This window comes from Esox lucius, chromosome 20 (genome assembly GCF_011004845.1).
Source record: "Esox lucius isolate fEsoLuc1 chromosome 20, fEsoLuc1.pri, whole genome shotgun sequence".
Classification (NCBI taxonomy): Eukaryota; Metazoa; Chordata; class Actinopteri; order Esociformes; family Esocidae; genus Esox; species Esox lucius.
Genome location: NC_047588.1, coordinates 4,742,735 through 4,768,999, shown reverse-complemented (window position 1 = coordinate 4,768,999; position 26,265 = coordinate 4,742,735). Strand labels below are relative to the sequence as shown.

At 42.8% G+C, this 26,265-nt stretch overlaps 1 protein-coding gene across 22 annotated transcripts in view; it reads left to right on the top strand.

Moving 5' to 3' along the window:
• The window catches only part of plecb (plectin b), a 178,361-nt gene that overhangs the window by 98,617 nt on the left and 53,479 nt on the right, over positions 1 to 26,265 (top strand). For 7 of the 22 annotated variants that reach the window (XM_010864123.5, XM_020041058.2, XM_020041054.2 and 4 more), the window contains exon 1: positions 17 to 3,567. The exons of 8 other annotated variants lie outside the window; for them this stretch is intronic. In XM_010864123.5, the coding sequence (XP_010862425.2) occupies positions 324 to 3,567 (3,244 nt within the window). In that variant the 5' untranslated portion in view covers positions 17 to 323. Of the gene's footprint in view, positions 1 to 14; positions 3,568 to 8,466; positions 8,560 to 10,275; positions 10,400 to 18,669; positions 18,830 to 26,265 lie in introns of those variants that run through there. 7 more of the 22 variants (XM_020041075.2, XM_020041073.2, XM_020041066.2 and 4 more) reach the window with 4 other exon arrangements.

The following is a 26,265-nucleotide window of genomic DNA, read 5'->3' as shown; positions in this document are numbered from 1 at the left end:
TTCACTTCCAAGGAACTCAGACTAAAGAGAGGAACAGTACTCTTTTGATTTCGTTTCTGGAGTTTTCATTTTTCTTAGAGCTTCATCCTTACATTCTCAAAGGAAAACCAGAAGTGAGTGAAGAAAGAAGCGCTAAAAAAGAAAAAGAGAATTCTTTTTGTTGATTCGATTGAAAATCACGTGGCAGCTGGTTTTGCCACTGGACCCGTTCACAGAACAAGGAGTGAGGTCATCCTGTAATTCATTCTTCCTTGGTGGAGTGGCTCCAGCGTTGCAGTTAGCCATACTCTGAAGACACAAACACACACACACACAGCGCGACAATGGTGGCCGGAATGGTGATACCCTTGGCCGACTTAAGGACCATCTACGAGCTCCTGTTTCGCGACGGTGTCATGGTGGCCAAGAAAGACAAGCGGCCTCAGACCAAGCACCCGGAGATCCCCAGTGTTGGAAACCTGCAGGTGATGCGTGCCATGGTCTCCCTGAAGTCCAGGGGCTATGTGAAGGAGACGTTTGCCTGGAGGCACTTCTATTGGTACCTGACCAACGAGGGCATCGTGTACCTGCGCGACTACCTCCGTCTGCCGGCTGAGATCGTCCCCTCTTCCCTGCAGAGGGTTCGTCGTTCAGCGGCCACCTTGCCTGTCGTCCAAAGGGCAACACGGGGGGTTCAATCAGTGGAGGGCCCGACGTCGTATGTCCCCAAACCTGGCAAGGAAGAGAGTCGGGAGGCGATGGCGGAGCGCCAGGGCTACCGTCATAAGAGGATGGTCACAGCCGAGGAGGAAGGCTCTGACTGGACCCCAAGGTTCAGAGGTCGCCCAGTGTCTGCAGAGTCAGTCAGACCAAGAGCATCATGGGAATCTGAGGCCCAGCCTCCACTCGGGAAGGGACGGGGTTTCCGTGCTGAGACTTCAGTGATAAAGGAAAGTCAGGTGAAGAGGGTCTCCACGGTTACCTTTACTCAGACCGCTGAGGATAGAAGCCGTAAACCGGCGGTGACCTCCCAGGAAGAGATTACCACCAAGGTCCACACAGAAAGGTCCAAGGTGCAGAAAATCTTCACTACAACACATGATTCACAGGGCAGCAACTGGTCTGTCTCTTCTAAAACTGCAGTAGCTGCAGCTGCAGTAGCAGGGGCTACAGTAGCTGGGGCAGTGAAGGTCTCAGCAGAATCTTCTTCCACTAAAGTGGGCAAAGAGAAGCCCAAGAAAGCTGAAATGGTGACCAACTCTGAGGGGACCCTGAAAGTCTCTGTTGAACCTGTCACCAGCAAGCCAGTCATACCAGCAACACTGCCAACTACCAAAGAGAAGAAAGAAGAGAAGTTGAAGGGGCTGCCAGAACCTAAGAAAGCTACAGAAGTGACCATCCTCCAGGAAACCCCCAAATTCACAGCTGAACCCCCTGTGTCATTCAAACCTGAGAGCACTTCTTCATTACTGTTGTTTAATGGTGATGACAGTGTTGTCACTGAGAAAATTATTGAAAAGATTATCAATACTGAAACAATGGTGATCGAAGATGCATCCAAATTGAAGAAGGAAAAATATGCTGGAGAAATTGAGAAAGCCTTGATTGCTAACAAACCACCTGTCAAGGTGCCGCCAGCAAAGGACCAGAATACCCTTATGGAGGAGGCACTGGAGTGTCCTAAAACCCTGTCAGCTATCACATCATCAAGAAAGCCCAAGGGACCAGAGTCCACTAAAGAAACCAAAGCAAGTGTTCAAATAGAACCAAAGTCTGAGGTTAAAATAGAAACAAAATCTAAGGTTAACCAGAAAATTAAGCCTGAGATTAGTAAAGGAACTAAGCCTGAGGTCCAAAATGAAACTAAGCCTGAGGTTAAAAAGGAAACTAAACCCGAGATTAACACAGAAACTAAGCCTGAGGTTAAAAAGGAAACTAAGCCTGATGTTAAAAAGGAAACTAAGCCTGAGGTTAATAAGGAAACAAAGGCTGAAATTAACGAGGACACTAAGCCTGAGTTTTACAAGGAAGATGAGGCTGAGGTTAAAAAAGAAACTAAGGCTGCAGTTAAAAAGGAAACTAAGGCTGAAGTTAAAAAGGAAACTAAGGCTGAGATTAAAAAGGAAACTAAGGCTGAAATTAAAATGGAAACGAAGGCAGAGATTAACAAGGACACTAAGTCTGGTGTTATAAAGGAAACTAAGCCTGAGGTTAAAAAGGAAACTAAGGCTGAGGTAAAAATGGAAACTCAGGCTGAGGTTAAAACGGAAACTAAACTAGAGGTTAAAAAGGGAAGGAAGCCTGAGTTTCTAGGCAATACCAAGGCTGAGGTTCAAAAAGAAATTGGGGAGCACAGATCAGATGGGGTTAATGAGACTCTGGAACTGAGCATCACTAAAGCTGTAGTATGTCAAACTGCACCCCAGCCCATTGCAGCCCCCCCAGTCATTGTAAAGGAGAAGGAGGTGGCTGAGAAGACCAGTGTTAGTGAAGAGAAACGGGGACCAGCAGGCTCATCTGAGGAAACCATCAGAATGACCTCAGTCACCCACAGCTCAGAGGTGAGTTTCTCTGTGGAAACAGTGACAATGCAAAAGAGCATCAAGACAGAGATGTCCCAGGAAGCCCACAAACGTGTCCAGACGCAACACGCCCCAGTGCCCGAGGCTAAAGCCCCTGTGGAAACAGTCATTTCTCCAAAGGCTAAAAAAGCAAAAAAGAAAAAGCAGCCTTCTGCCACAACGCCTGAGACCAGTACCACAAAACTGTTTGCCCCATCTGTAGCTGAAACATTTCCACAGGAGGTGTCAATGAACAAGCCTTTCTTTAAGGTTAACCCCCTCAACACCTCTGGAGAGACAGTAATAGATGGCTCTCTAAAGATGCCTTCTGAAAGAATGTGGTCTGAGGAAACCAGCACGCTAGCAGCTGGGGCCCCTGCTTTAGACAAAGGGGAGGCGGAGCCTGCCCAGCGCTCGCCTGAAAAAATCAAACGGGAGGACCCAAAATCAAAAACATCCTCCTCTGCCAGGGAATCACCCGCTGCAGTCCGAGAGGCAGAGACCGCGTCAGTTGGAGCTGAGGCACGAGACAGCCTCCATATTGAGCAGGGCAGGGAGCTTCCCAGAGTTATTGCACAACACTCAGGCACTCTAGAAGTGCAGAGCACAGAGCAGCAGAAGGAGAAACGTGTCTCTGTTCCTCCCAAGGCCTCGGACAAGAAGAAAGGCAAGAAACCCCCACAAACCGTTGCAGCCACTGCCCCTTTGCCAGAACAGCCTCACCTTGAGACTGACACTCAAGAGCAGTTTGTAGACGAGGCCAACATGAGGAAGAAGATAGTTGTGGTGGAGGAGGTGATCGAGGTGCAACAAATCACCAGCCCAGAGTCAGTGGCCGCTGGAGAGGTTCCTCCCCCTGTTGTACCGGACACAACAGGGGACGACCTGGACTATGACGTCCTGCAGGCACTGGCCATCGAACGGGCTCTGTTAACCGGTGGAGCGGTGGTCAAGGCAACCCCGGAGTGTGAATGGGACCACTCTTTGGATGAACCGGAGGGAAAGACCTTCCCCAACTTCGTAGAAGGTTTGGAAAATGTTTTGTTTCCCCCCACGTTGCTTCCTGGCCCGTGGAATTGCTGTGTGATGTCACTGGAGTTGCCAAGGTTTCCGCCCCTGTATATACCGTGGGAGGACTTAGGTAGACATCGTGGTGATGGCACTGCCGTGTTTTATACCATGTGCTATTATGTTTCAGTTGCACATGCTATAAACACTGTTTATGCAATTCTAATTGTTGGTTTGTTAATCTTTCCCTTCAAGATATATCCTTTGAAGGGTGAAAGAGGGTTTTAATTTTGGTCAGCAGAAAAGTTGTGAAATTTGTATTATAGTCTGTCTTCTTTTGATGTTCTGGCTCTAATATATCGCAAGAGCTGTTGCTCTTTGGAAATAGTTTGAGTCAAATGATGAATTTCTACATAGCAATTTTGATCTAGCCGTGATTAAGACATCTGTGTGAGGGAGTTATCAGTTATGCTACAGTATTTCAAACCCTATTGGACATTGATATCCTGTCTATGATATTCAAAAATGTTCAAAGAGAAAGTGTCACATGACTTTGAGTTAAGATCTCACTTCAACTTTTTTTGGGCATGGGGATAGGAAGTTCCAACTTTGTGACCAAAAAGTTTAGCAAGCTCACAGTTTCTCACATGGCAGTAATCTGCTGATCCATATTAATCTCTGGCCATCCAGAAATGTTCCAGACTTGAAACAGTTCCAGTGGTATGGCTGTATGCTATGCCAACTGTTCTCTACTTTCTTGCTCTTTGTAGAGATGGGCAAAGGGAATGAGGGGGGTGTGGTGCTTCTGATGGTCTCTCACTGTGTATTGTATTTATATAAATGGGATTTGAACTGTGGTCACTAGTTCCTGTTTTCCCCTCTCTTGGGTTGGTTAGCGTGCCCCTGTGTGTTTTACGTAACAACATGTTAAGGGTAGGGGCATTCTTAACAATGTGCTATCATGCCTGCTGGCAGCTCCTTGCTCTCTCCTCCCTAAGTTGGCTCACGGAATGTGCTGGAATGTCTGTGAAATCCTCTCTGTTGTTGTAGTTGTGTTGAACTAACTTTGATGTAAATCTCTGTCTTTGTGGCAAAATATTTTGCTGTTATCTATGCAAGAGGCATGGTATCACTGGCTTTGTAGATTTCTGGGGTTTGGCGTTTTGAGATGTTCTGAGATGTGTTAGGATGGAGTGGCGGGAGCCCAGGACACATGGGCGTTGTCTGTTTTGTTGTGTGGGAGTGAGAACTGACAGGAAATTGGAATAGTTCACGCATACTGTTGCAGCAATATTCTGGGTGTGTTTTCTCTGTCCCACGTGTGAGGACGCATCTGCAGGCCTGAATTGAATTAGCAGTGCTGCTCTGACGTCCGGCCTTGGTCAAGCTGCGTTAGTCATCGGTGGAATGACTCGACTTTTAGTGATTTGAGTTTACAGTGTGTTTACAGATCCCACAGTCAAGAGTGTCCAACAAGTGTTTAGGAGGTCAGGATCAAATTACCTTTTTTTACAGATTGTTTTTCAAATGTCCTGTTGTCCGTGTTGTCATCTGTCATTGGATCATTGCATTCCTCCTGTTTTGAAATCAGTGCAAAATGTGAAGAACCTAAGGGTCCATTGCTTAAGCTGTTAGTCTAATGAAGCAGGCCAGGATAGTGCCCATCTTGAAACTAGTTTAACTCATTGTCGCCACCTACTGCAAATAATTTACAATAGCCATCTGTGAGCTTCAGAAATACCATAACAGAAGCTTAGCTTCTTCTTCCTGGCTATTTTGAAATAAATAATTAGAAATTCATGCCATATGCATTAAGTTAGCATACATTCATTTTATCCTAGTTTATGATCTGTGTTTTTTACATAACCAGGGTGGAAAGGTCTGGCTAATCTTTGGCACGAGGATGTTGCTTTAAGTTGGAGAACGTAGAGCATCTAGTGTTAATAAAATGTCATCTCAAATATTGTAGAAAACACATGCAATGTTTGAAGCCTTTACATGCAGTGTGTTTGCTTGATGAATTACACTGCATGTTGAAACATGTTACAGTCAGTCGTGTTTACGATAAGTGGACCTGCTGGAGTCACCACATAAAAATCTGCCCACATGTGGAGAACAAGAGGCCATTACTCCAACTCAGATTTCAAAGTTCCTAGCAGGAAATGGCCACATATTTCTTCAATTTTTGAAATGTTCAGCATTCTCCTAAAGTCCGTTTTTCATTATGAAGGCTCACGATTGTGGCATTGTGAATGTGACTCATCGCGGATGCCATTTTTCAGAGGCGAATTATGAACCTGACCTTTTGGAGTGAAAAAACATGGGGGTCGGGCGCTGTTAGCCATCATGCTATCAATAGCCTGTGTTGTGGCCTCAGCTATGAGCTTGTTAAACACGTATTAGGCGTCAGATCCGGCTTTTGCTCTGGTACACACTCAGCAAAGTTTGGGAACTCAGCTGCTCAATGTCTTTCTAGTGATACAGTCTTGGCATGTCCCCTTGACTGGGATGGAACCTTTGTATACAGGTCCGCAAATAAAAAAACCCGTTGCTTCATATTTCCGATATAATGACATGGGATATGGATGGAACATTTCTTAAACAAACGTAAAATATGATTACGCTGGTACACAGAAAACCTATGAAACAGACCCGACGCATGGTTGCGATGTAGGTTTTGTGTAACGTACACAAAGACGTCTGGAAATCAGGAGTTGTGTATTGTCATTTAACGTAGGTAGAGGCGTTGCCAGTCAGGGGAGAACTGGCTCTCACGGAGGGGAAACAGGCTGCTGGAACCACCAGTGGTAATTATGGTCTGTAATACAATTTAATGATTGCAGCCTGGCTGGCTCAAGTTAGAATGACTGGGCAATGGAACATCTTACTGTACAGTAACAGCTAGCGCAGTGTTGTCAGAACTATGGAACAAACCAACAGAACAATATCATATAATATTTTAAGCAGTAGTCCAGTGTTAGTTGATGTGAGACGTTTCCTGGGTTAGGGTATGTAGCTTGAGTGTTTTACTTCAGTCTGGTGCCTAAACCTGAAAGTAATCTTAAGTTTATTGCTATGCTAACTGTACTAGTTTCCTTAAACCTTACTCCTAAGGCAGAAGTCACTTTTTTTACTTTAAATGGGAACACTTTACAAAAGATTTTAAACTGTTTTTTATTTACTTCAACATTTTTCAGGGGCACAAATCAAGTTACTCACAGGCTGATATTAGCCTGTTTGCCGCCTTTTGCTCACCCCTGCTATAGGGTGTCTACTCATTTCAAAGGTCTCAGAAACATTGACCTTTAACCCTACACACACTAGAATATTTTACAGCAGGCCCCTGTAACCACATTCTCAGGACTGTGCTTTAACTTGACCAGAAAGGGACTTCATGGCTTAGAGAGAATAAGGTTTTGTCACCTGATATTTAGCAAATGTCTTTACTTCGGTCTTTGTTATGGCTCAGAGGAGAATGGACTCATGGTCAGTTAAATTCTTACTCTTCAAAAACAATTAGATATTTCTTCAACTATGTGACTTTTGTTCAGTCTTTCTGTCTATCTCACCTCAGGGTTGAAATTTATCTGACTTGGTACGTTAACAAAATACCAAAAGGATTTTTCTTTTTTTTACCCACTCACAACCTCACAACCTTCTCATGGTGTCATGACGCAGCTCCATGTTGGATATATCACACTGCATCTGGTGATTCATTTAGTGGAAATAATCTCTGTCAATATTATGACCACTAGCAACGTTATCTAGAACATCACACCACCTCAGACTGTTCACCAGACAAAATCTTGAGGTCTTTCAGATTCATGTGTCTTGAGTTAACATTAAAACAGATATTACTTGTTTTAGAAAGTCCTACTTCATCCTTTAACATAAGGACATGAGAACATGTCTAAAAACGTAAGGTTTTGAATTGTGTTGTACTGTACATGGAACATCCCTGTCAACATGGTAGTTAACCAAACCACATGCTCACTTACATACATAGCCAACAATGTATAAACATCCTATATTTAGCCAATGTTATGGATCGGAGGGGTCCCTAAAGAAACAGGGAACAGTTAAAATTGTTTGGATTAGGTCAAGCCAATATATCTCTCACTAAACAGAATTGGGTTCACTGGCATTTAAACGGTTCGTTTTGACATTCTGACCACCTAGTGCCACAATAGACCACCAAGCCAATTTGAACCAGATAATCCCCAGTTCTGGGTATGAGATATTTTATGAAGCCTACTTCAGTGTTTGCTTTTTGTGTTGTTTTGTGTTTTACTGAATGTTTTGCGTTGTAGTCATTTAGCTGACTCTCTTATTCAGAATGACTTCATTTCAACCAGTTTTTGTCCATCTGTCCATTAGACCTGTTGATTTTCCATTTCATTATTCATGTGACAGTCTTAGGCAGGAAGCTCAACCAACAATGGTGTCAGAGGATGGATACATACTAAGCTATTTGCTGACAGTATTAGCTGATGGACATAGCACAGTACTGTATGTACTCAGACAAGCTTTAGTTGATCAGATTCCTGTAAAGTGGTCATGGTTTCTATCCAGGCCTGGCTCAAACGTATGACATAATATCGCTGAATAACAGTCTCCCTTCCAGAGATGAAAGGCAGCCCGGACTTGTGCGTCGCTCCACGCTGCCGCAGCCAAATGGCCGCCAAAGTGGTTCAATCAGCTTCTAAACTGTGACGGTGTGATCATCAGGCCCTGGCTGGGGTATTTATAGCCCCTACAGTGAGCGCCAGGACCCCCCCCCCCCTTTTTGGTTAATCATGAGCCACTAGAGAACAGGCTGACAAATCCAAGCAGCAGGCACTGGGGCTGTCAAAATGCAGAAGGGGGGAATAACGGGGGGGTGGGGGGGCTGCTGAAAGCAAACAAACGGAGGAGTCCTCCTCTTCTCCTTCATTCTCCTGATTCCGCACTCTCCGTTTCTCCTCTTTCCTCTTTCGCTCCATTCCCGACACCCAGATGAAGATCATACCTGGTAGGTTGTCCGCCCAGCAGGACAGTTGCTGTGGTCTTGTGGTGTGGTCTGCCTTTTTATCGTCTGTCCTTCGGTGTGTTTTTGGCAAACGCGGTGTGAGATGTTGTTGTGCTGCCGAGGGGAGGGGGGCACACCCGTACGCTACACATCGACACACATTTAACACACACACACACACACACACGTACGGCCACAAAAGAAATCGACCTTCAGTTACCAAAGCAGAAATTCTATTCCATATATAAACCGGTTGGCACAATGGCAGACTTGATTTACAAATAATGTCTGCTGACTGTTTTTCCACTAAAGCCGCTTGGGCGTAGGACTGTCCTGTTCACTGAGTTGGATAGGCATATGTCCAGAAAACGAAGGCTTCTTACTGGCTGGAAGTACGGTGTGTAGCTCTATTTCAAAACCCTGCTCCGTGTGACTTTGGTCTTTGTGTTTGTCTGGGCTATATTTGTGAGTACCGTATAAAACGCAACACCTGTTTCCATGTGTTGCACAAGTTTTGCTCCATCCATCTGTTCAGGTCATTTGGGATTGTTGTTGTACTGTGTTAGCAAGTTAACTGGAAGCCTCCTGTTAAAGAGATTCAGACTCAGAAGGCAGGATTTATTTTGTGTATTTAATTGATAACACTTGAGCGTGAGCATGTGTGAAAGTGCGTTGGAATGTACAGTAAACACATCTCAGGGCCTTGTAGTATGGGTGAACACCCGCCAGTAATTGTTGTCAGGTATGAAACCTGTTATCTCTGAGGATGGTTCCTTCAGGCTGGGCTTCATTGTTCTGTCGGGCTGGGCTTCTCTTGTGATGAAATGCCTCTCTGACCGGACCATTTGTAGGCACACCCTACCAGAACAACCAGTCTTGTCTTAATCTTCCTTAGAAAAATGTAAACTGCTTCCTTGCACCACACTGAAGTAAAGTATTTTCTCTGTAGGGCTTTGGTGTACAGTACTGGTGTACAGTGTGAGGATGAAAATGACAGGGAATCATTCAAAGTCTGGCATATGGGAATGATTATGCTACCATGAGGGAGAGGGGAGACAAACAGGACATTGATACATTAGAATAGAATGAGCCAGAAACAGAGTTTACATCAAATCAGTTGTAAGAGCAGGATACTCTCAACTCTTAACTTCCAGGCACTATCAATCTTTGGTTTATTCATAACCAAATTACCCAATTCATTTCCGAGCTATTTTTCTTGGGTGCAAAATATGATGGGTAAAGTCTATTAGACAGTTATATGCATTATTTGACAGGGTTTTAAACAGCTCAGTTTTTCAAGACTAGCGTGTCTTTTTGACTGTGTTTGTGTCTGTATATTTTATGACCAGAGTGCGGAGACGTCAAGTATTCCATTGGTAAGCTTTAGTTTAGACAGCCTGTCGCAGTAAACAACAGTCAGCAAAAAAACCTGAACAAAAGCATACATTCAGAATGTATGTTTAGAAGTAGAGGAGACGGAACTATTGTGTAAACAGTGAATAGAGTAGAAACAGAGGAAGGTCTATAGAAAAGAGGAGTGTTGAAAGAAGGGAGCAGCGGCGAGAGACTGCTCAGTGTGTCGGCCAGGAAAGGTTGAGGCTGCGTGAATTTCTGAACCCCCCCCCCCCCCCACCTTTCCTGGCAAACACACTCGACTCAGCTCCCTTCCCGCCCTAAGCCCGCCCACCTGTCAGTCACAACAGGCAAAGTTGTACCGGGCTGATCTCAGTCCTGATGCCGGTTAAGGCGAGCCCCCTGGAACCCACCTTCCCTGCCCTTGTGGTTTTGGGCCACGCAGTGACCCTGATCGCCGCCTGGCGCTTGTGGACCCGCAACAGGCAAGGTAAGACAGATGCAGGAGACAGGTAAGACAGATACAGGAGACAAGTTAAGACAGATACAGGAGACAAGTTAAGACAGATACAGGAGACAAGTTAAGACAGATACAGGAGACAAGGTAAGACAGATACAGGAGACAAGGTAAGACAGATACAGGAGACAAGTTAAGACAGATACAGGAGACAAGGTTACACATCTACCGGAGATAAGGTACAACAGTTACAGAAGGCAAAACAGTTACAGGCGATACAAATCTACAGGAGACAAAGACAGCTATAGGAGATGAGGTCAGACCTACAGGAGATGAGACCAGACAGCTACCGGAGACAAGGTCACAGCTTCAGAAGACAGGGAAGAAAGGTGGCTTTTCCATGTTTATTCACAGAGGAAAGGAGGCACTAACCTTTAGTCAAGGAGAGTCAAAATCATCCTGTTGATGAGCTGTTGCTTGCGGTGTCAACTTTCCACTCTGCTCCTCCCTCTCTTTCAAAGTCTCTCTACACCAAGGCTATTTCTCTGTTCACAACAGTCACTCTATCTCCCTCATTATTGCTTCACATTGTGAGCCTTGCTATTTAAGAAAAGCTAGTTATTATCTTAGTTACAGTTGTGCTCATAAGTTTGCATACCCAGGCAGATATTGTGAAATATTGGCATTGATTTTGAAAATATGACTGATCATGCAATTGTTTTTTATTTTATTTAAGGATAGTAATCATATGAAGACTTTTATTATCACAGTTGTTTGGCTCCTTTTTAAATCATTATGATAACAGAAATCACCCAAATGGCCCTGATCAGAAGTTTACATACCCTTGAATGTTTGGCCTTTTTACAGACACACAGGTGAAAATGGCAATTAAAGGTGAATTTCCTACACCTGTGGCTTTTTAAATTGCAGTTACTGTAGTATCTGTGTATAAATAGTAAATTAGTTTGTTAGCTCTCACGTGGATGAACTGAGCAGGCTAGATACTGAGCCATTGCGTGCAGAACTGTCAAAGACCTGCGTAACAAGGTAATGGAACTTCATAAAGTTGAAAAAGGATATAAAAAGATACCAAAAGCCTTGCAAATGCCAGTCAGTACTGTTGAATCACTTATTAAGAAGTGGAAAATGTGGGGATCTCTTGGTACTTGGTACCAATCCAAGGTCAGGTAGACCAAGAAAGATTTAAGCCAAACTGCCAGAAGAATTGTTTGGGATACAAAGACAAAACTACAAGTTACCTCAGGAGAAATACAGGCTGCTCTGGAAAAAGATGGTGTGGTTGTTTCAAGGAGCAGAATATGATGATACTTAAACAAAAATGAGCTGCATGGTTGAGTTGCCAGAAAGAAACCTTTACTGTGCCAGTGCCACAAAAAAGCCTGGTTACAATATGCCTGACAACACCTTAACATGCCTCACAGCTTCTGGCATACTGTAATTTGGAGTGACCAAAATTGAGCTTTATGGTTACAACCATGCAAGATGACCAAAGACTTTGCATGTCCTGGAGGCATTTTGCCAAGATGAATGGGCAGCTATACCATAATTCGGGCCTCATAGACAACTATTACAAAAGACTGCCCATTGTGATTGATGCTAAAGGGGGCAATACACAGTATTAAGAACTAACAGTATGCAGACATTTGAACAGGGGTCAGTTCATGTTTTTCAACAGGGGTCAGTTCATGTTTTGTTTTATGATCATGCCATTCTGTTATGATCTACATTTGAATGTGAATCCCATAATAAATAAAATACGTGTTTTACCTGCTCACTCATGGTTTCTTTACAAATGGTAACCAATTCCCCAAGGGTATGCAAACTTTTGAGCACAACTATATGTTTGCAGACACTTTAAGTGTTATGAGAGGTTTTTCTACATCTTACAGAACTCAAAATTTGTAACTGTGTTGATTCATTAAGACAATGAAAGGTGCATGTTGAACCCATCATCTATAGTCTCATTGTTCAGTGTGGAAGAATCTGCTAACATACAAATTTCCATGTGTGTTTCAAGCCCGTACAAAGCGTTTGTGTGACACGTTCACGTCAACCTCTGCTGTTGGTGGGCAGGCTTGTGTGAATCTGCGAAAGGGAAAGGTCACCAGGTCTCAACTTGGCATGCCTCTCTGCCCCCCCACCCACCCCCCGGCACGCGACTGAGGTGGCTGACATTACTGCAGCATCAAAGGATTTAGCCATAATGTTGCGGAAAGTTCAGGGGGGGAGGGGGGGGGCATGAAAAGCTCGCCGTCCAGTGTTACCCAGAACCAGCTTCACTGAACCTCCCTGCTCCCTGCATAACAGCTATACTTAGGTTTAGCGTAGCTGATGACGAGCTGGCAAGTCAGTGTGTAGGAAATGGCGTAGTTCCCTCCGTCACACCTCTGCGGTGTGTGTGTGTGTGTGTGTGTGTGTGTTTGCCCACCTGTGTGTGTTGACTCTTTCTCATGTCCTTTTAAGGTATGGTTATTCTCTGTTCTTATGGTGATGGTTTGTGGCACCAGCGGGGGTGGGAGAGGGGCCAGCGATGGTCCAATCAGATGGTATAATATAGCACCTGCAGGATCGGAGAGGGGCCAGCGATGGTCCAATCAGATGGTATAATATAGCACCTGCAGGATCGGAGAGGGGCCAGCGATGGTCCAATCAGATGGTATAATATAGCACCTGCAGGATCGGAGAGGGGCCAGCGATGGTCCAATCAGATGGTATAATATAGCACCTGCAGGATCGGAGAGGGGCCAGCGATGGTCCAATCAGATGGTATAATATAGCACCTGCAGGATCGGAGAGGGGCCAGCAATGGCCCAGTCAGTTAGTATAAAGCATCTGCAGGGTCGGAGAGGGGCCAGCGATGGTCCAATCAGATGGTATAATATAGCACCTGCAGGATCGGAGAGGGGCCAGCGATGGTCCAATCAGATGGTATAATATAGCACCTGCAGGATCGGAGAGGGGCCAGCAATGGCCCAGTCAGTTAGTATATAGCATCTGCAGGGTCTGAGAGAGGCCAGCAGTGGTGCCACGTGCCGTGGCACAGAATCAATGAGATGATTGGTGATTTTTTTCTCTTCATGGTCTGTAACAGGAACCAGGAGGTATGTGCTGCACATCTAGTCCCTAGCTGCCAAATTTCATTAGCACGGCAGGTCTTCCCCCAACCCATGACCATGACTCCTAAACCAGAAGCGTTAAGACCATTAAAGACTATTACTTCTACAGTGGACGTTTCACCTGTGTTTGTTTTGGAGAGGTAGTGTTGCTTGTTTGTACCTGGTCACATTCTTCAGACTGAAATTGGTAGGGACAACCTGCATTTGTCCAATAAAAACTGGTTGTTTTAGTTTTCTGTTTCTTTTGTGTAATCTAAAGAGTTTGGCCCCACAGGAAGAGGCTACCATTGGCTGGACTGACCTGATTAAAGGTCAGGTCGCTTGAAAGGTCTTTGGAGGTAGGCGTGGTTAAGTATAACCATAAACACGCTCTCTTTCAAGGAGCATCACCTGTTAATCCCTCTCTGAACTTTAACCTGTACATGTTTGCTTGTTTACCATCACCTCTGGCAACCACACGTAGAAGAAATGTCCTTCATTACAAAAAGTTCAAGCACTGTTCATGGGAGGGCCCAGGTTACATATTTACATTTAGTAATTTAGCTGATAATCTAATCGTAAGTAACTGAAATAAATATTTATTGCATACATTGTGTTGTTACTCTGCCTTCTGGAAAGTATTCAGACCCCTTCTTCACATTTTGTTGTGTTATAGACTTCATTTATAATTGATTCATAATTTTATCGACATGAATCTTCACACAATAACCCATAATGACCAAGTGAAAACAAATGTTTTAATACATTCCGGCCAATTAATATAAAATAATAAACAGAAATATGTCATATACATTAGTATTTAGAATCTGACCCTTGCCATTATTGCTCAGATGCATCCTGTGTTCTTTGACCATCCTTGACACTTTGATCAGAGCCCATCTGTGACAAATTGTATTGATTTGATATGATTTAGAAAGGCTCAGACATAAGATCCTACTCTTCACAGTGCAAGTCAAAGAAAAAGCCAAACCATTAAGTCAAAAGAACTCCCTATGTACCTCAGAGATAGAATTATGTCAAGGCATAGATATGGTGAAGGTTGTAAAACAATTGCTGAAGCATTGAAAGTTCCCAGGAGCAAAGTGGGCAACGTCATGTGAAATGGAAGAAGTGTGGAACCACCATGTTTTTTATGCCTGAATGGCAAGTGCTATGTCCTACGATAACAGTGTACTGCTCATCATCTCAGACTGGGATAAAGATGAGTCTTTCAGCATAACAATGACCTGACGATACTGGGCTTTGGGACAAGTCTGTATATGTCCTTCTTAAGCCGAGACTCAAAACCCATTGAACATCTGTGGCGAGGCTTAAGTTCCTCGGCACTCTCCATCCAATCCAACAGTGCTTGAGAAGATCTACAAGGAAGAATAGGAGAAAAGCTTGTTGAGGCATACCCAAAAGGACCTGAATACTTTCTTTTTTTAATCTCAAGTAAATTGGCCACCAAAACAACTACCAGGAGCATCTGGTCTCCCCAGCAGGGACTTACCAGGAAAGTGTAGCCTTAGAGGAAAGGCAGCAGGGAAATATGCATTTTTAATATGCCTTAGGGATTGGCCTTTGTAAGGATGTATTGTTCTTTCACAGTAATTCTTGTCTTGTCTATCAAGTAGGTGCGTGATGTGCTGTGACCAGTTAGCATTCAGTGGGTGGTTCCCAGGCGGTTGGCTTAACGTTTGGATGTTTTGCATAGTTGTTTGTAATTGCTTTCCATCCATCTTCTTCTCTGACAAAACATGTATAACAGGTGCCTCACTGTTTAAACATGGCTTATAGTAATCCTTTCTCATAGATTGAAAGTAATTATTGTTTTAGGTGTAGTTATGCTTGTGTGACAGTGACTCAAGTGTTGGTTCATCAGAATTGATATTTGCGTACATTTGAGACTATGACGAAAGCCAGACAGATCTGCAGAGCAGGCTATAGCTGTGGAACCATTTGTGACTTGGCACTGAGCAGATCAGGAGGTTAGCTCAAGAAACCACTGTATCTCCCAATGTTTTTTCCCCCTGGGCTGCAGAATATTTTATAAATTTTTTTATCAATCCAGGCACCATAAATATGTATAATACAGAATCGGTTGATAAAGGAAAGAAATTGGATAAATTGACAGATTCTTTTTGAGACAATGAAGACAACAATATTTTTAAAATGTACATATTTTTTTTTATTGCTGATTAAAATGCTTGAATGTGAGGTTGAGATAAGTGGTTGGCATGGTTGGTGTGGATGCATTTAGTTTACCACACCAAACCAAACCACTTAATGAATAGAAAGTTCCAGGACTTCAAGATAAACAGTGAACATAATGGAGCAGCGGGACTGTATACCAGACAGGGTTTGTTTCACATTGTTGTCTTCTGATGCACTTCATTGTCATCTGGGAGAATGGGAGAGGGCAGTGCCATTAAACCTTCCAAAAACAAAGAGAGGAACAACTCACACACCAGATGTGGACCTCATGAGTGCGTGTCATTTAGGGCTGTATTTATTAGTTGCTCCGGGACCATAGAAACACATCCGGTTCTGGGTTAACAGTTTATTTATATCTCTCTGCCCTCATCAGGGGATTTCTCTGACGGTCTCTACGTAGTATACATAAGTATCAAATGTTTATCTGGAGAAATGCCCTTCAAACTGAGTTTTTTAAAGACACTTATGGGACTGCCCACTAAAAAGTACAGGTTAGAAATAATGTTTGTGTCCATTGAAGAGTACAGGGTCAGCGACTTCAAACACCATAAAATGCTATATTGTAATGATACAGAAGTTCTCAGATTCCACGCACATTTCTAAATCTCTCAGTTTTCTGGAGTTCTCCTCAGCATTAAGAGAGAGGTTTCGAATTCTCTACTGTAGTTCCACACTGGCGGGGTAGTGTTTACACTGTGGTTTAGCATCTTACTGCGGTCGGTGGAGTTCTGCTTTCCTCTATGATGTGACTCATTATGGTTATTTTAGATTTCTGGCAGGGGTTTCTCTGCATTTCTTCCAATGAGGAAAAAATGACTAAATATGTAGTTGAATGAATGTTTTATGAATAGGATTTTTAATTGGAATGTACCAGTTCTACCAGTCCTTGATGTTAATATCAGTGTTATTGTATGCCTGTTGTGTTCAATACTCTCTTTGAAAAAGACAGTGTGGTTGTTTCAAGGAGCACAATACAACGATACTTTAACAAAAATGAGCTGCATGGTCGAGTTGTCAGAAAGAAGCCTTTACTGCGCCAGCGCCACATAAAAGCCTGGTTACAACATGTCCGACAACACCTTGACATGCCTCACTGCTTCTGGCACGCTGTAATTTGGAGTGACGAGAACAAAATAAAGCTTTATGGTCACAACCATAAGCACTATGTGTGGAGAGGGGTCAACAAGGCCTATAGTGAACAGAATACCATCCCCACTGTGAAGCATGGTGGTGGCTCACTGATGTTTTGGGGGTGTGTGAACTCTAAAGGCGTGGGGAAACTTGCGAAAATATTTGGCAAGATGAATGCAGTATTTTATCAGGAAACACTGGCAGACAATTAGCATTTTTCTGCATGAAAGCTGCGCATGGGACACTCTTGGACTTTCCAGCAGGCCATGACCCTAAGCAAAAGGTCAAGTTGACCCTCCAGTGGTTACAGCAGAAAAAGGTGAAGGTTCTAGAGTGGCCATCACAGTCTCCTGACCTTAATATCATCGAGCCACTCTGGGGAGATTTCAAACGTGCGGTTCATGCAAGACGACCAAAGACTTTGTGTTACGAACCCTGTGGCTCTAGCAGTCTAGGGTGGATGATACAGAGACTCGTAACATAAAACTCATGCAAATTAGTGTAGTGTAAAGCCACAGTGAGAACCAACGACACAGACAACCAAAGCTACTGTCAAACATAAAACATTTATTATAAACACACGGTAAAGGGGTTAGGGAAAAGGGGCTGAGCTGGACCCAAGAAATGAAATAATATAGTCCAAACACCCCTAAACTGAACGTGCCTGCCTCAAGAACCGCTTAGCTGACTACTAACCAATACAAAAATACAAAAGACTCCACGCTGTCATTGATGCTAAAGGGGGCAATACGCAGTATTGAGAACTAAGGGTATGTAGACTTTTGAACAGGAGTCAGTACATTTTTTTCTTTGTTGCCATGTTTTGTTTTATGATTGTGCCGTTCTGTTATGACCTGCTGTTGAATGTGAATCCCATAAGAAATAAAAGGCATGTGTTTTGCCTGTTTACGCATGTATCCTTTACAAATGGTACATGTATTGCCAATTCTCCAAGGGTATGCAAACTTTTGAGCACAACTGTATATACCAACCGTACCTTCTCAAAACACAACTGATTGGCTCAAATGTATTAAGGAAAGACATTCCACAAACTAACTTTTAACAAGGCACACCTGTTCATTTAAATGCAAAGAATGCAAAGAGTATGCAAAGCTGTCATCAAGGCAAAGGGTGGCTACTTTGAAGAGTCTACAATATTAAATCTATTTTGGTCTGTTTGATTTAGTTTTTGGTAACTGCATGATTCCATCTGTGTTATTTCGTAGTTTTGAAGTCTTCATTATTATTCTATAATGTGGAAAATAGTAAAAATAAAGAAATACTCTTCATTCCGAGGTTGAGTGTCGTCCTCAGACAGTGAGTGAAGTCTCAAGAGAGCCTCAAGGCTAACCAGATGACAGTCTTTATAGAGCCGTAGTTTATCACCCCAGAGCCATTCACATTAAAACTGTCAAAAGGCAGAGATAACACAATCTGATAAAGCACAAGAAATGTTCTCAAAGACACCTACATGCACAGAATGTGTGCCCCGCACACACTTTATGGTCTGTTTTAATTCTCACACATGAATATTCCAACATTTGAAACCAATCGTAATTACATTGAAAGCAATGTATACACTTTTATTATTATGTTTTTTAAGACATTCTACTTCTAGTAAATTGATACGTTCTAATGGAACAGGGGGATTTTTGTATTGGCTTCGGCATACAAAAGAAATGTGTCAAAATAAATTTGATTGACATGGGCAGGGCTCCATTAGACCAAGGTTTGGCAGTTTTTTTTCTTTATCTTGACTGTCGCGTCGGTTGACACAGAATGTGAATGTGTTTGCGTGTTTGCACTCAGGAAGTCATCTGAGCACTTGCGTCCGGTGTCTCACCTGTTGAAGTAATGGCAACACCGGGGAGCCCCGTTGTTCCACCCGGGCCGTGTTTCTTCTTTAGGCTGGGAAACGGATATGAACGTAAAGATTATCTGCACGAGATGAGCTCTGGAGAAAGAATCAGATATTTGTACAGCAAACTGTGCTGTGTAGGTGAGTGACACCAATATCATACCGATATGGGGAGGGATTATGTAAAGTAGGCCTGTCACACGCTGCTTGTACAGTATGATAAATATGCTCACTTGTACTGTAATTTACATGATACATATTCGTACCAGGCATTTTATTTTGATTACTGTTAGTGGTATTATTATTATCATTTATCAATTTTTTTCCATTCAGGCACATTCCAACAGAGTGAAGTGAACATATTACTGTTATTAATATTTTCAATTAATAGCCATTTAAAAATGCAGTTTGGAACTTGTGTGATTAAAACAATATTATCTTGAACCTCCCATTTAGGGCTGGATGTGTATCGTCTATACTCACTATCATACCTCAGTAAGACATGACATTCCAAGGTGGTTTTGATGACATCGGGTACCAATAGGCACATGAATGACATACTACTACATTTATGGACCCATTCTGGCAAACAGTGGCCAGATATCCCAGAATCCATCTTTAAATCTGAAACAATTGAAGGCATTCTTTATGTATCATGTAATGCTCAATTAAATAAGATATTGGTTACATGCAATGTGTTAGTAATTAGTTGACTTTTGTTGTTGTTACAGTTAAATTAATCCCTTTATATTAAGCTGGATGCTTTGCTGATTGCTTCCAGCTGCCTCTTTGTCTAACTCACTTTAGTATGTTTTTAAAGTAGAACACTGCAGGAGCTCCTTCTCTCGTGCAAATCGGAAATAGCTATCATCAAGAGCTTTGGCGAGCCTCTTCAATGAGATCAGTCGTCACTCCGAATCCCACATGAATATACATGACTTAGAATCCCAGCCATTTCTTGGGGAACTGCTTCCAAATTGTTAACCATTTAGGGGAAGTCTTTATTACAGTAAGTGTTTCAGAATCAGGTTCTTGCTATTCCTGGTTCACAGTCTGGTGTCACAGAACCAGTTTGTAAATTGAGTGGCATTAAAATAGATGGGGTTTGTTAGGGTACAGAGCATGCTCTGTGTGTTTGTCACCCTGAGTGGATTCAGCAAATTCTTGATGGATCAAACGTGTCATATAATCAATACTTTCAGTGTGTCAGAATTACATTTGCATTAGTTTTGTGTCATTTAAAATGTGTACTGTATTATTTATATTTGTTGTATTGATTTAATACAAAACTCATTAGCTTTATGATTTCTTATAATAATTAAGTTTGGGGGTAGATGTTTGGGGGGGTAGATGTTTCTTTGATGAACCATTTAAGTTGCTTTAAATATTCTTTCACATAATTCCTTGAAGAACATACATGAATTCCCTTACAGATTCAATATGAACACCCCTAAAAGATCCTACGGGAACCTTCTCTATTTACAATGTAAAACAAAACCAGCGTATAATGTACCCCGTCCTCATTGTGCTTCATTGCCATCTAGTGTTTGCTCCGTGAACTTTCTAGTCTTTTCTCCACCCAGAACCACAGTTTTCTCTGTGAGGTAATGAGAGACCCAGCTCGCAGTCTAAAAATACCCCCGTGAGTAAGAGCAATAAAATACCCCTGCCACCACTGCAAATAGCTACTGTGTGTATGGGGATGTTACCACAGCAACCAACACACGTTCCCCTTTTTCCACATCGCCTGTGGCTAATGTTGGTACTGTATGAAAATGAGTAACAATAATGGGTGATGAAATGGAAAATAATGTTATAATTCCGTTTGATACATTTCTTGACAAGCTTTTGCGGTAGCGATATGTCATTTCCATTTAATGCTATGGAAAAGTACCGGACAGGGAGGTTGCAGAGTGGCGTAGTAGAATACTCTCACCGACAGAGGGAGACTAATTAACATATTGCACAGGTACATAATGACCTTCTCACACCTTGGTTAAACTGACTCTAAGAAACATCCCTGTGGAAGGTTTACTAACAGCAGGTTCGTAGGTATTTCCCCTTTCTTATTTATTTTATTCTCTTCACCCTTGGTCTGTCTTAACCTTACTAAAACAAGGTCTAAGGGAAGGGCCATGTAACTTCTCTAGTATGGTTGAAAGGAAAAACGAGGAGAGTAATTTCACAAAAGCCTAGGAGAGGTAGAGTTATTTCACAGATTTTTCTACACAGGCTCAATGAGCGAAATACTAATTCGTTATTTTCTACCTCAGCTGTCAGAGCTTGTTGACTCAGAGTTTAAGCTGGGCTTACAGATTTGCCGTATGATCTAATTCTGACTATGGCATGGCAACCTGCTACAGGGCTTAAGATAGAAGGAGATAATGTTCTGCATTAAGTGAGTAATTCCAAAGGTTTTACAGAAATGTAATGCAGTCATGCAGACAGGAAATGAGCAACAAAAACGTCATGAAATCCTCAGAAAGGGTTAGTATCTTCGTTTAAGATAGCCATAGCTGACTCAAACTGGGTGTGTGCATCCGTCTCTCGCTATCAAATACGCTCCCATTTTCTCTCTTTCCCTAATTTTCTTTCTATTACTCATGCTCACTCTCTCATACACACACACACACAAACACACACACATACACACAGGGAAAGAGAGAAATAGTCGGGAACAGTGTGTGTTTAGGGTGTGTCCAGGTTCTGGCTCCTGGTTTGATTGATTTTATTAACATTCCTAGCCTGTAGGGATGGGTGGGTCTGATGGTACAGAACACGCCTCCACTTGCACCAGGCGAGAGTGACAGGATAGATAGAGAAATGGAAGAGAGAGAGAGACAGCCAATGCCATGTATCCTGAGGGTGTATGTCCTTCTTAAGGATGGGTTAGGCCTTTCCCTTCTCTGGAATGAAGGGCGTTAACCCTAATCCTTCTCCCACATCCCCCTGCAAGCACTTTGAGACCAGCTAAACCACAATGGCACATTTCTGTTTTAATCCCTTGTTTGTTTTCCCAAAGAACTGGCCTCCATGTGATGCTGAAAGACAGGTTGTGCAGTTCAAAGACAGCTGCAGCTAAGTGCCGATAGTGCTATCCAACCAACCTACATAAGCCATATGCAAGATATCAAATTAAGAGCATAATGGCTTTGACATTGCTACTTTTGAGTCTCAGGCAATAGCATTGTATTTATTTGACAGCTTACGGTTGTGAAAGATTGAAAACATGGTAGTGGTGAGTGATTATCTTCTGTCATCTGCTGTTCATGTTGGATGTTACTCTGATCCATAGGTAAGCTGTGCAGAGGACAGGTTCTCTTATCACTTAAGGGTAGGCCGGCCTCCTCTAGGGGACCTGTTCATTGGGGCACATCATTGCAAAATGTTTTGTCGGTAAACTGAGAAGAAAAAAAGGTTATTCTTTGAATCTAGTGACTTGAGTGAGGGGGCGGGGTTAAATCTAGTAACTTGAGTGAGGGGGCTGGGTTAAGTCTAGTAACTTGAGTGAGGGGGCTGGGTTGAATCTAGTAACTTGACTGAGGGGGCTGGGTTGAATCTAGTAACTTGACTGAGGGGGCTGGGTTAAATCTAGTAACTTGAGTGAGGGGGTTTGAGGGGGCAGGATTGATTTTTGGAAAACCCAATTTTGAAGAACTTTCTAAATCACTGTCATTGACCAAGACATGGTATTGTTACTTTTTCAGAGGACTGAGACTTTCTGAAGATATTTAGGTTAGGTTGGGGGCCAATTATTTTCCTGTTTTGGGATAGAGAGTATTGCTGGTTACAAAAATTGATGTTGGGGGAATCAATTGATAAACATCTGAGGACCATCTGACAGTTCGGTTTGGCAGGTCCTGTCTCTTCAAATTCGTTGAAATTAGATGAATTTGGATAAAGACACAAAACAATACAAATTAGGGGGGTGTATTGGCAGTTAGACAGAAAGAGGGGGCTTCCCCTGATCAACCAGGTGGATGTTTCCACAAGAGACACACTCCTTTCCATTACTAGAATGGATTATTTACATGCTGCAAATGAAGCACAGTGTGGGAACGCACAAGTTAAGAATCAAGTCACACGTCTACACTCACATCTGCCCTTATAGAAACAAGAGAACCTCAAACATGTCATTTAGAGAGAATACATTTCATTTAAACAATGTCTCTAAAAAAAAGAAAAAAAGCCCAGCATTCCTTCTGGTTTGAAAGGGGGAGCAGTGTAATAAGCATGTGTACAACTTAATGATACCTCTTTATTCGGAGCGTCCTAGGAGAAAACGTTTTTCCACTGGATGTTTGATGCTTTCTGCTCTTGAATTTAGTTCTTCCTGTGACATCTCCAATTTCCCATAGTTTATTGTTCTTCCCCCCACAATGTGTCCTGCTTTTGAACAATAACGAAGAAAAACCCCTGTCCCTAAACATGTGAGGAATGGGGCTGGAGAAATGTAACTGCCTTGAAATATGAAGACAGAGCTGTGGATGAAAGGAATGACTATCCATGATGTAAAACCTTTTAGTTTTACATTGGAGTAAAATCAATCTGGTTTTGGTGTCTCATTGTTCACATGTAAACCCAGTTGTAAGCCAACTTATCTCTACGTAGAGAGTAAAGGTGAGAGTGTGATTAGGGAGGCTGGATGTGTTGGTTGGGGTTAGGACTTTGGCTAAGTGCACCCGCCTCCACAGAAGAGACCTTAGACTCATCCCAACAAAGCCCTCTCATTCCAAAGCCTCATCCCAACCATTTAAGCCGGAGTCAACGATCAAAATTGGATATTTTTTACCCACTCTTGTTCTTTGTTTGTTTTCATGTGTCCCCATGTGCCTCAGCTGATAGAACGTGGTGGCTGACAATGCCAAGGTTACGGGTTCGATTCCTGCAGGGGTGGAGCCAGTCTGAAAACGTATGTGCTCACTAAGAGTGAGACTACCGGAGTGAAATGTAAATGTGCATCTTGAATTGTTTTTCCAGAATCCCAGGCCATCTTAATTCGTAGCATTTAGGTCTGACAGTTGCACACCAAAGAACTTACAAATCCATCTTATGTTAATGCTTTTGAGGGTGACCGTGCGACTTCTCAATGTTTTTAAGTTCAGCCTGCAGCACTGTTGTTTTGTGGTTTTGTGTGTTAAGTTCTCATTTTTGCCCACAGATTGTACGCGATTATAGATTTCCCCCACTGCTCCTGAATTCCTGTGCTTGCCTAGACATTGTGTGGACATTTACAATGCTATTATTTTAAGGTGTGCCTTTCCACAGTTTGCCCATTTTGGGAAGTGGTGTTGAATAAAACAAACACATGTATGCGCACGCATGCGCTCCTTCACACTCACAAAAATGTGCACACACAACCTACTGCTTCATGATCCAACAATATCATCTCACACTTTAAAAGTTATCTCAGACACAGTGTGGACATTTTATATCTGCCTCTTTATGTTTAGAGAGCGAGGATTTCCCTGGGCCTGTCAGTTATACCCCATTTTTGTCAGCACCTGGAGTGTATATTTAATAGTAGGGTCAAGGTGGTAATTAACCTACTTATTCTGATATTACTTGATATACTATATATCGGAATGGGGCATGGTCTAATTAATTCAACATGAAAAGCATGTAAGTTTAGTATTTTGGGCAAAACAGAAGATCAACAGTTGTTTCTGTTTGATTATCAAATAAGCTGACTGACTCCTTTATCCTGCTTTCCGGCAGTGGTGTGTGGTATTCACATCTGGAAGTTGGACTGGACTGACTCCCCATTTGTGACCGTGTTATAAGAAACTTTCTCTTTTGCAAAATTCCTTTCTTTTTTGCAAAACCTTTGAATTAGGCTAGGGACTCTGCCATCAGAAAGTATTCATACCCCTTCACTTTCTCCACATTTTGTTTTGACTCAGTTTACATTTGGGCAGTTTCTCCGGTTTTTCCTGGCAGATTTGCTCAAGCTATGTCATATTGGAAAGGGGCCGTAGGTTAACTCCAATCTTCAGGTCATTGCATAGATGTTCAGTGAGGTATAATCTTTGACTGGCTGGACCAGTCAAGGTCATTCACAGACGAGTCCCAAAGCTTTGTTGTTGTTCTGAAGGTTTAATTGTCCCAGTCTTAGGTCCTGTGCACTCTGGATCTGGTTTTCTTCAAGACCTTTCCTGACAAGTCTGCCTGTCCATGTCATAAAGGCTTATTTGATGGAGTGCTGCGGAGATGGTTGTCCTTCAGGTAGTTTCTCCCATCCCTGCTGAGAAACTCTGGAGCTCTATTAGAGTGGACGTTAGGTTCACCTCCCATACCAAGGCCCTTCTTTTCCAGTTTCTTATTTTTCAGCTCTGAGAAAAGTCTTGGTGGTTCCAAACTTCTTCTGTTTCATACTGATAGAGCCAAGTGTGCTGCTGGGAAAGTTTAAATAACCTTTCAAGATCTATGAAACAATTCATAGATCTCTCTGTGGTGTACAGAGTTTCTTGGACCCCATGGCTTGGTTTTGTCTTGAAGATGCACTGTGAAGAGCCCGATCTTATAAAGAAATGTGTGAGTCTTTCTAAATCATATCCAATCAATTCAATTTGTCACAGATGGACTCCAATCAAAATCTCAAGGATGGTCTAAGAACACAGGATGCATCTGAGCTCAGTTTGGAGTGTCTTGGCAAAGAGTCTGAATTCTTATTTTCATTAGATATATTTAAGTTTTTTTTTTTTCTGTGAAGTTGTTTTTACCTTGTATCATTATTGTGCATACATTCATGGCATAAAATTCCTTTGATCAAATATTCATTAAGACTGTAACACAACAAAATGTGGAGAAAATGAAGGGGCCTGAACACTTAACAAAATCACTGTAGCTGTTTGTGCAAATCTACATAAAAACCTGGTTGTTCAAAACTGTTTAGCATTACTAAGGGACTTGGAATATACACTGCTCAAAAGAATTAAGGGAACATGCTCAGTTTGAACCTGCTCTCTGTGAAGAAAATGGGGTGCCAATGGCGGACCTGCCAATTCTGGTGTTCTCTGGTGAATGCCAATCGAGCTGCATGGTGCTGGGCTGTGAGCACAGGTCCCACTAGCTGGTCCCTCATGCCACCCTGATGGAGTCTGTTTCTGACAGTTTGGTCAGAAATATGCACATCAGTAGCTTGCTGGAGGTCATTGTGCAGTGCTCCTCCTATTCCTCCTCGCACAAAGGAGCAGATAACGGTCCTGCTGCTGGGTTGACACGCTTCTACAGCCCTGTCCAGCTCTCCTCCTGTAATGGCCCGTCTCTTGGTATCTCCTCCATCCTCTTGAGACTGTACTGGAAGACACAGCAAATCTTCTTGCGACGGCACGTATGGATGTGCCATCCTGGAGAAGCTGGGCTACCTGTGCAACCTGAATGGGCTGCAGGTACCGCCTCATGCTACCAGTAGTGAGAAGGACACTAGCAAAATGCAGAACTAGAGAAGAATCAGTCAAGAAGGATAAGGAGAGAGCAGTTGTCTGTGGCCACCACCTGCAAAACCATTTGGTTTTTGGGGGTTGTCTTAATGTTTCCTCTCCAGTGCACCTGTTGTCACTTTCATTTGCACCAAA